Source organism: Elephantulus edwardii, unplaced genomic scaffold, assembly GCF_000299155.1.
Source record: "Elephantulus edwardii isolate Elephantulus edwardi_28Jun2011 unplaced genomic scaffold, EleEdw1.0 scaffold00019, whole genome shotgun sequence".
Taxonomy (NCBI): Eukaryota; Metazoa; Chordata; class Mammalia; order Macroscelidea; family Macroscelididae; genus Elephantulus; species Elephantulus edwardii.
Window position 1 is genome coordinate 16,276,184 of NW_006399769.1, and position 10,712 is coordinate 16,286,895.

General features: G+C 40.6%; 1 protein-coding gene across 2 annotated transcripts; it reads left to right on the forward strand.

Moving 5' to 3' along the window:
* The first annotated feature begins 4,598 nt into the window (after positions 1-4,598).
* SRSF7 (serine/arginine-rich splicing factor 7) lies at positions 4,599-10,712 on the forward strand. Of its 2 annotated transcripts, XM_006882339.1 has the most exons (8): positions 4,599-4,652; positions 5,801-5,981; positions 6,237-6,413; positions 7,341-7,415; positions 7,498-7,608; positions 8,905-8,958; positions 9,767-9,802; positions 10,296-10,589. In XM_006882339.1, exons 1-8 carry the CDS (start codon positions 4,625-4,627, stop codon positions 10,348-10,350), a joined length of 717 nt encoding a protein of 238 aa, XP_006882401.1. In that variant the 5' UTR covers positions 4,599-4,624; the 3' UTR covers positions 10,351-10,589. The 2 variants fall into 2 exon arrangements, with proteins under 2 accessions (XP_006882401.1, XP_006882402.1); XM_006882340.1 differs by lacking the exon at positions 9,767-9,802 and having other exon boundaries at positions 10,296-10,712.

Consider the following 10,712-nt stretch of genomic DNA (forward strand, 5'->3'; position numbering starts at 1 on the left):
GAGGGTCAGTTATAGGTAGGTTCCGACTCAATGGTACACAATGACAACAACAATTATATGTGTGTGTATATATTTACGGAGTTCTGGTAGTTTAGTGGTAAGGAACTGCACTGTCATTTCAAAGATAGGTGGTTTGAATCCTCCAGGTGCTCTGCAGGAGAAAGAGCACAATTTCCTCCTGTGCTATTTTTATAACCTCTGAAAATCCTCTGGAGGGTTAGATATAGGTCAGTTCTGACAATAGCACTGAACAACAGCAATGGTATGTATGTATGTATGTATGTATGTATGTATGTATGTATGTATTTGTGTGTGCACGGTTTTCTATATATGCATACACTATTATATATATACACACACATATGCTGTTTATATGTATAGGTATATATATACACACAGTTACACATGAACACATTAAAAATACGTATTTGTTGTTATATACTATTTCTTGATATTAAAAACAAAAGTATAAAATATTTTTCTACTCTTAAATTCCACATATAAACTAAATGATGACAATTACTTGAAAATGAAACTAAAATGCACAAAGAAGTAAGATTAAAAAGTGAACTTTTTCTTTAAGTTCTTCTCTGGCAATATGGATAAGCTTGACAAATGGATGTAAAATAATTAAGACTTACTCCCATTTCTTAAAGGCATAAAATTGTCAATATCTAACAACAGCAACATTTTGAGAATTAGTATATTCCAAAGAAATCTGGGACTATTTATTGAATAGTTTTTATATTCAAGTTGAACATGGAAATGTGATTTATATTTAATACAGAATCTTAGAGGCAAAAGTGTGTGAATAAAACTTATTTCAAAGACAAAGAGCGGGAATAAAAACACTGTTAAATGAGGTCTAATTTGTATTGACATTTAGTGAAAAAGCTTGGTTGCTTATTCTTAAAGCCTTAGGTTTGTAGTTTGAGAGAAAAAGTGTTCCTTAGACCAGTGTATAGAAATACTACATAGAACTATCTTCCCTCCCCCCTCCCTTTATGGTACCTGGGTTAGCAGAGTCCAGCTGTGAATAAAATACAATTAGCTTATCAAAGAATCTACTAAAAAAAAGTGTATTTGTCAGCATTTACATTTTCTTTAATGTGTGTAAAAGCTGTTATAAGTTGGAACACTGTTTCTTACATTGTTTACTCTGATATTTGCTTAGTAATTCAGAGTAAAAAAATGCTTACTGAGCTTCATTAGGAACTATGTAGTATCTCTTCTCTCATTGCTGTGGGGTAGCTGACCATCTAGCAGGTTTTCAGAGGCTACAAATTGCACAGGAGGAGATTGCCCATCCTTCTCCCACCGAGTCACTGGTGGATTCAAATTTCCTGAGAAGTGCCACCTTTGGGTTTAGTAGACCAGTTCTCCCACCAGTTTCCAGAGTGGGTATATATTGTACTCTGTGTATAATACATGGCAAAAGCGATACATATTGTAGTATAATACCTGCTATCTTCCAAAAGGTTATCATATGCTTAATCCAACGGAAACTTAAAAAAAAATTAATATAACAAAATCAAATTCTGAAGCTGTATAGAATCAACAGTCTATCTTTCAGGAAGTAAATGGAAAGATCCTTAAGAATGGAATGCACACTCTTGGTAATAGCAGCCAGGAAATCAAGAGACGAATTGCATTGGGAAAGTCAGCTGTGAGGGACCTCTCAAGAGTACTGAAGAGCAACGACATCAAGTTGGAGACTAAGGTGCACCTGATCCAGACTATAGTCTTCGCAATTATGTGCTATGCATTGGAGAGTTGGACAGTGACTAGGGATGATAGAAAGAGAATTGATGCCTTTGAGCTGTGGTGCTGGAGAAGAGTGTTGACTATACCATGGACTGCTAGGAGAACAAACAGGTTTGTCCTGGAGAGGGTGAAGCTGGAATGCTCCTTGGAGTCAAGGATTCTAAAGCTTCGTCTGACATACTTTGGGCATGTTGCAAGGAGGGACTGGTCCTTGGAGAGGGACATCATGTTTGGGAGAAGGGAGGGATGGCACATGAGAGGAGGACCTTCGATGAGATGGATAGATTCCATGAGTGGAGTGGTGAGAATGAGTGTGTCTGAGACGGCGAGGTTGGCACAGGATAGAACGGCGTTTAGTGCTCTTGTACATAGGGTCACTATGAGTTGCAAGTGACTCGATGGCACTTAACAACAATCTAATATAAGTAGATGAAAACAAAAATCGATTAAACTATAAACAAATATACTGTAGAAAACTGCTGTTCTACTAGAAACTTTTAATTGCTGATTCTTTTTGATAACTTAAATGTGAAGATTGTTGTTACGTGCTGTCGACTTGTTTGCGACTCATAGCGACCCTATGTACAACAGCCCTAAACCCTGCTCTATCCTGTGCTAATCCCACTGCCTCTGACACACCCATCCCGACTATCCCAGTCACTGAATCAATCCACCTCATAGAGGGTATGCCCCTCCTGTGCTGTCCCTCCACCCTACCAAGCATGAAGTCCCTCTCCAAGGACCTGTCTCTGCTTACGACATGTCCAAAGTATGTCAGACGAAGTCCCAGAATCCTTGCCTCCAAGGAGTAGCTTAGTTTAACCCTCTCAAGAATGAATCTGCTTTCTTGGCAGTCCATGGTACATTCAATACTCTTCTCCAGCACCACAGCTCAAAGGCATCAATTCTCCTTCTGTCCTCCCTAATCATTCATTGTCCAACTCTCTGATGCATAGCAAGTGATTGCAAAGACCATGGCCTGTATCAGGTGCACCTTAGTCTCCAGAGAGACACCGTTGTTCTTGAGTACTTTAGAGAGGTCCCTAACAGCAGACTTTCCCATCACAATACGTTTTTTTATTTCCTGGCTGCTGGTGCCAAGAATGTTGACTGTGGAGCCGAGCAAACTGAAGCTGTGAACAATCTCAGTCTCTTCGCCATGCATCCTCACGCTGCCAATTGGTCCAGTGGTGAGAATCTTTGTCTTCTTGACATTGAGCCTCAGTCCATACTGAAGGCTGCAGTCCTTGAACCTCTGCAGCAAGTGCATGAGGTCCTCCTCAGTTTCAATATGCTATAAATTTGTAACATTACCTGAAGACTATCCATCCTTTACTCACCCAAACCTTCCTTTTGTTCTTTGCATCCCACACCTGCATGTATATCAGGTGAAATTACAGCAGATAAAAAAGATCAAAGTCCAAATACCCAAGGATTTTCTCTTTTATTTCTAACTTTTGAGCATTCCAAGTATTTATGTCAATAAGGTACTCTGCGCTAAGTAAAAAGAATTATGTGTCTGGAGAGTTGTTTTTGTGTACGATCTAGTTAGAGCCTCGGTGGGTTTTAGCCTCGGGTGGGTTTTAAGAGGCTGTTAATCGCATGGGAGGAGATTATCTTTCTCCTGCTGTCAGCACAATTCCTCAACACTTAACCCAGGGGTCCCTATTGGTAGAATTAACGTCTGGTAGATATATTGTATAAAATTAAAAGTGGAATTTTACATGTAAGGCTGCTAACTGGAAAGATAAACAGTTTGGGTCCACCAGCCTCTCAATGGGACAAAGTTGGAAATTGTTCTGTTACAATTTACAGCCTCAGAATTCCAATGGAAGGCTTGGTTTGAGTTAATGAAAAGTTTTATATATATTGTGTGGCTAAGCGGTAAAGCGGGTATCTTCACTTCGTGGATTCAAAGATGTCTAAGATAGTCTCAATCCTCAGGGATCTCAACCGAAAGCACTAAAGTACAGATTATTTTGTGGTTAGGATGAAAATAATTTCAAAATTACCACTGGCCAAAATGCTTTAAGGATTTTTTAGTTTCGCCACAATTTCAATATAATCAGGGTGGGGGTACGGGGGCAACGACTCTATTCTTTTGTTCCCCAAACTCTGAAAATGTGGATACAGTTGTTGACGAATCGGTGATGGTTCGGCAGGGGCTGGAGGGTCAGTCGGAAGCTCGCAGTATTACCGTGAGACTCGGGGGGGGGGGGGCGGAATAAAGAATTCTTTTAGAGGTCTGTATTATGGAAATCACCACGCGAAAAGACCAGGTTTGTGGACCTGGGCCAAAACTTCAGAAACCCTCTGACGAACCCCAAAAGATTACCGAATAGCTGACTAGGCCAGGTCACCCAGCAGAACAAAGGCTGCAACATAAGCGATAAGAATTGACAGACTTCCAATAGCTATGCAGTAAATACACCTCCTAGGAAGAAGGTCCTTGGAAAAAGAGGGGAAGAAGGAAGGGAAGGAGACCGGGTGAAAAAGCGGGAGGGTGTTACAAAAAGAGGTTGGGGAAGGGGCGGGCCCGGGGAAGGGGCGGGGCCCACAGGGAATGCGGGCTGTTAACGGGCGCGATGGCTGGGTTCCCATGGAAACATAATCCCTCCGCTGTGATTAGTCACTTTGCTTCCCTCCGCGCTTCTCTGCTGTTTCCGCTCAGCTCCTTTGTGCCGCGCATAACGTCATGATGACGCATGCGTGAAGGCCAACCGCCGTCTATATAAATCTGACCCAGCCTCTTCCTCGTAGTGCAGTTAGGACCGTTGGTTCTTTAACGTCGTTGGCTCCGCTCGTGTCATTCGTGACTGTGCCACTGCGAGCTCAGAGCTGAGCAGTCTGGCCAGTCATCATGTCGCGCTACGGACGATACGGAGGAGGTAAGATCCTGGGGCCCCGCGAGGGACAGTGTTGTGGGTGGGATGAGTATTACGAGGCCGTAGGGTTAGCGCGGTGGTTGGGAGACGATTATTCCGCGTGCGTAATGGCGGCTTCGGTGCACGCCTTGCGAAGCCAGAGGCAGCCGGGGGGGGCGGGGATGGAGGGACCAGAGAAGCAGGCGGGCGTATGTGTGGTCGCGGCTTCCTAATTCCAGCCTGTTCCCGCGGCCTGTGCCGCCCGAGGTCGGGTCTGGGAGTCCCGTTTTCCCGGTGCCCTTCCAGGGGCCGCCTCCTCCCTGCCCCCGCCCTCGGCCGTGGCTGCCATTTTGCGCACATTGACGACCGGCGTGGCGCATATCCTCGGCGCTTTCCCGCCACTTTAGCGGACACATGTAGTCGCAGCCGTGCAAATGGTGTTGAATTTGAGATGAAACAGATGTGTGGCAGCCGCGTGTTGGCGCGTTCTCGTCCAACGACCGGCCGGGTTCCGAAGTCGGGAGTAGAGAAAAAAATGGTTTGGTGTGGCGCCTGGTTTCTTTTTGTCTTTTAGTGATTGGGAGACCAGTTTCTGGGTCCGGGGCGGGGAGCTGGAGGCGCGGGCGAGCCTGGCCCCGGGCGGCTGCGGCAGAGGATCGGAGCCCGGGCCACCCCTCGCGCTCGCGGGGCTGCCGGGGGCGGAGCGGGGCCGGGCGGGGTGCGGGCCGCCCCGCGCTCGGAGATGGCCCACCACACATCTTTTGTTTTGGAAGTATTTTTCTTGCTAGAGTCTTCAGAAGGAGCCCTGGTGGCGGAACTGTTAAACGTCGCCTGCTCACTAACAGGTTGGCCCTTTGAAACCCACCCAGCGGCTCCGCGGGAGCAAGACCTGGTGATCTGCTCCCGTAAAGGTTACAGCCCAGAAAGACCTTTGGGGTGGTTCGGTTCTGTTCCATGGGGTCGCTGTGAGTCAGAAACTGCTTTGCAGGGAGCCACCAACAGCCTTAAATAGTTTGTCAGAAGCCCCACTTTTCAAGACTAAATTCCATCTTTGAAAGAGCATTAAACATGCTTTGCTCAGGCTTGAAGGATGGCCCTTTTTGAGATAAAGAATTCATTCAAACTTGGGCTGGATTTTGCATAACATGCATTCTTTCTGCGTTTTTAAACAGAGACCAAGGTTTATGTCGGTAACCTGGGAACTGGTGCTGGCAAAGGAGAGTTAGAAAGGGCTTTCAGTTACTATGGCCCTTTAAGAACTGTGTGGATTGCAAGAAATCCTCCAGGATTTGCCTTTGTGGAATTTGAAGATCCCAGAGATGCAGAAGATGCAGTGCGAGGACTAGATGGAAAGTAAGTAAGATGTCAGTTAAAAAATGTTCATGTATTCATTTTTGTGTGCTGGATAAATTGAGTTAGATGCTAACCTTAGATCCTGTATTCTCAAAGAGCGCGTTTCTAACTTGGGATGTAAGACAAAAATACTGTTGAAAGGACTTAGATCTTTAGATGGCAGAAGCTCAAAAGATAGGACAGAGAATTTAACTGGTGAACATGCAGTTTTTCAGTAAGTTTTTTTTAACATAAAAAATGTTGTCATTTTTCTAGGGTCATCTGTGGTTCCCGTGTGAGAGTTGAGCTATCAACAGGCATGCCTCGACGGTCTCGGTTTGATAGACCTCCTGCCCGACGTCCCTTTGATCCTAATGATAGATGCTATGAGTGTGGAGAAAAGGGACATTATGCTTATGATTGTCATCGCTATAGTCGACGAAGAAGAAGCAGGTATTTACTTTGATAAAAGAATGGTTGGTATATTAGTTAATCCAGTAATTTTTTTGTTAGCAAAGGAGAAAGTATTTTTAATCTGTAAACTTGAATGTTAATTGTACAGGTGTATTTTACAATTTTTGTTTAATTAAGCAAATGTTAATATATTAATAATCAACCTGGTCAAAACCTTTCAGGTTTCTTCGTTTGAGTCAGTCGCCTTGATTCAGAATGTCACGAGCCTTATGATATGCTGAGGCGCCTTGCAAATCCGACAATTAAGATCCTCCTAGACCTTGAGGTGATCAGCATAAGAGGCCAGATCCCCTCGAGTCATCTACACCTAGCTTCACCTTATTTAAAGGGCAGAAAATTTGAGACGGTGATCGCCGTAACAGTAAATTTGGCTTACAATTGGGGCCCCCTCCGGTTTAGAAAGAGGAACACCAGATTGACCACATTTCCCAACTAGAAAAATCTTCTTGCGTCAATCAAGCCTCACCTGGCTCATTTGGCTGTCAGTTTGATCGTCGTTAGATTGAAGAAAACATCTAGATGCAGCGATCGGCTATAGATACTTCTAGATCGTCTAGATCTGCTAGACCATGGGCCAAAGAGGGTCGACCTGCAAACTTGCAAGGTTTATTTTAAATACACATTACAGTGATTTGTATTATGTAATTCTAAGATGTAATTCAGCTTTTAACAAACCTTTTTTTAGGTAGTTAGTTTGTTTTTGTTTTTTGTTTTTGTTTGATTTTATTTTTTTATTTTTTTAAGAAAAGCAATTAATAGGCCCATTTTTTTGTTTTTTGTTTGTTTTTTTTTTCCTCCTCCAAATGAGACACTAAATTTAAATAGTTTTGAGATTTGATTTCAGCAAAGGCATATGAATTCTATAAATGTTCTTTTCTAACATGTGTTTTCTGACTTGAAAAATAGGTCAAGGTCTAGATCACATTCAAGGTCCAGGGGAAGGCGATACTCTCGCTCACGCAGTAGGAGCAGAGGACACAGGTAAGTAAAATGAGCTTTAAAAGAGAACTTAAAAGTAAGCTTTATTTGGAGATGGAGTAAAACAACTAGGATTTATTTTTAGGTCTCGGTCTGCATCTCCTCGAAGATCAAGATCGGTGTCTCTTCGTAGATCAAGATCAGCTTCACTCAGAAGATCTAGGTCTGGTTCCATAAAAGGATCGAGGTATTTCCAGTATGTAACATGTTTCTCCCTCTTTTGAGTTAATCATACATTAATAGTAGCAGTGGGAATGTCTTTACAACATAATTCAAATGAGTGACCCAGGAAAGATACTTGAAAAGCAAAAGTTGCATTTATAGCTGTAATGTGCATGTTTTAAAAAAGCAGAACTAAATATTTTAAGGTGGCATGTTAAGTCATATTGGAGTAGGACCAAAGTACAGATCAATTCTGTGAACATTTACATAGGTGGATCAGGAATTTATTAGGAAATAAAAAGCCTAGTTTCTTGTTCTTCACTTGGAGTACCTTAAAAGGTAATAGCAAATGCATAAAATTTAAAAAAAAAAGAAACCAAAACACTTGATGAGTTGGAAGTGAGATATAGGCCTGGTTGTGCAGTTAACTTAGACTCTGTCTATCAGTACTACTGTACTCTGCTGGGTTTGTTCTGAAGTAGGATGCCAGGTAGACTAGAACATGCAGTCTTTCACTTCTCAGTCAAAGCATGTTAACCCATTTGTATTTCCTGTGGATATCATTTACTGAAACCAGGAATGAAACTTGTATCTAGTAGTGACTTCTCACAGGGCATTATTGCCCAAATCTTGAGTTCAAGAGTTACTCATCTCTGGCACTGATTGAATACTTAATAATAGGTGCACACAAGGCCCTCCTGTACAACAAAATTAAACACTGCCCAGTCTTGTGCCAGCTTCAGAATTAGCTGTGTTTGAGCCTATTGTTCTATCCTCTGTGTCAGTTCATCTCTTTGAGGGTTTTCCATTTTGACACCGGCATTTTACCAAGCCACTTATCTCTTCTGCAAAAAATGGTTTCTTTTCGTTAAATGTCCAGAGCACATGTGGTTAAAGTCTCATTTTCTATGATCCTGATTGTAATTAGTGGTTAAAATTAACACGTTGCCACACACTTTTTAAATTGACGACCGTGCTTAGAAACACATATGCCGTCATTTGCTGCAACGTGTTAATTCATGTAGTAGCCTACTTGAGTGAAAACCAAAAATTGGCTGAAATGTTTGATAAATTGGTGCTATTGTATTTCCTTTGGACATGGTACCTGAGACTCATTATTTTGAGACCCCGTGATGCTCTTCTCTGCAGGAATTGTTACCCTTAATCCAGTTCATTAAGCAGAGTAAGAAATAATTGTTGAAAGTATTATCTAGTACTATCTTAAACTGTTAATGATGTAAGAGGTGGGTCTTATTCTGTAGTAACCTCTATTTCTAGTCCTGTAAGATGTTTAGTAGTCATTTTCTTTCTTTTTTTTTTTTTTTTTAAGATCTCGGTCACGGTCAAGATCAAGATCCAGGTCTCTTTCACGACCAAGAAGCAGGTAGGACAAAAAAATGGTTACTGTTTTTCTAGTTATATGGCACCAATATCCAAAGAGTTCAAAGTGCTTTGACTTAAGTATGAGATTAAAGTAAAGCCTAAGTGCAAAGTGGAAATTCAGTCTCTTCCAAGTCAAATGTTAAAATTTCTTACATACAGACTAACTTGATGGATAATAAAATACCAAGCATTTTGAGAAGTTAGCTACTTAAGGTTATGTATTCCTATATTTGAAATGGGGCTTTGTTCTGACCACCCTGTTAGAAGCTAGTTGTCAAAGAAGTCAAATACTTTCGTTTTCATCATTGTCTTTATCAGATCTGATCTTTGAAAATCTGCAAATGACAACAGCTGATAAAACACATGGCATATATAATGCATACTAAAAGTAAGGTGTACTCCAAAAAAAGGATTGTCTGTGAAATTCCTTTTCACTCAGGTATACCATAAATACATATAGAGAGAGGGGGTGTGTGTGTGTGTATATATATATATATATATATATATATATATATATACATACATACACACACATACACACACACATACATACATACCAAAATATTGCTTGAAGATACAGCCTGAGATAATTTCTCAGAGCCAAGTTAAAGGTTAATCCTGGTAAAGGAAATGGTAGCAGTTTATGAACAATTGTTGGAGGATTAGTATTTAGCATTGACCAGGTAGACGGTCATTTCCTCCATTTTAATTTAAATTTAAGACAGTTTGGGGATTCATTTCATGGTATTCTGACAATATGAAAGGTATAGTAGTACCTTGGCTTAATAGAATTTCTCGTGTTTTGACAGCCGGTCAAAGTCCAGATCACCATCTCCAAAAAGAAGGTAAGTGTAAAAAAAAAAAGTTGCCAAATTTCATTGAAAAATGTGGCCTCTACAGATTTTGTTTACTTAATGCCTATTAAGTCTTTGAGCTCTTTGGGGAATTGGTGCTATATAGATAAAAATATGGGATAAGAAGCTTATTAAATTTGCTGCTTCAAAACAATTATCATTGGAATAATTAATCTTGAAATGTTAAGTGGTTAAGCTACAGTGACAGGTTGACCATTATGTTTAAATTGTAGAATTTCATGATCTCGCTAGTTCTACTTAGTAGAAAAAGTAAAGATTCTGACGTTTCAATTTAAACTTTGCAATTTTGGCAAAGAGGCTTCTGTTAAGCAAGTAAAGAACATTTATGTAAATATTTAATGTAATTTAGATTTGCAGAAATTAACTTTTGGCCACTTTAAATTAAACATTAAATGTGGTGAGATATATATGGTAAATATCAACGGATACTTAAGGGTTCTAAACAAAATGTTTTTCTTTCTAGTCGTTCCCCATCAGGAAGTCCTCGGCGAAGTGCAAGCCCTGAGAGAATGGACTGAAGTTCTCAAGTTCACCTTTTAGGGAAAAAAGTTATTTTGTTTACATTATTATAAGGGATTTGTGATATCTGTTAAGTATAACCTAGGAAAAGGTTTTTCAACCATCTAATCAAAATGGATCTGGATAATTACTCTGTAAATCACAACAGTAAGAATACGCATTTTTGGTGAATGTATTAACATCCTATGATCTGAAAATGGGTTTTTGACACATTTAAATAAAATGTTTCAACCTAGAACATTGATTTGTGTTGAATAACTTCAATTTGGTGAATGTTAGGAGTCAAATGTGATAATTAACTATATTCATGCAAAGTTTGATGGTGTTTAAGTCCTAAACATCATTTAACTGTTCTGTGTAT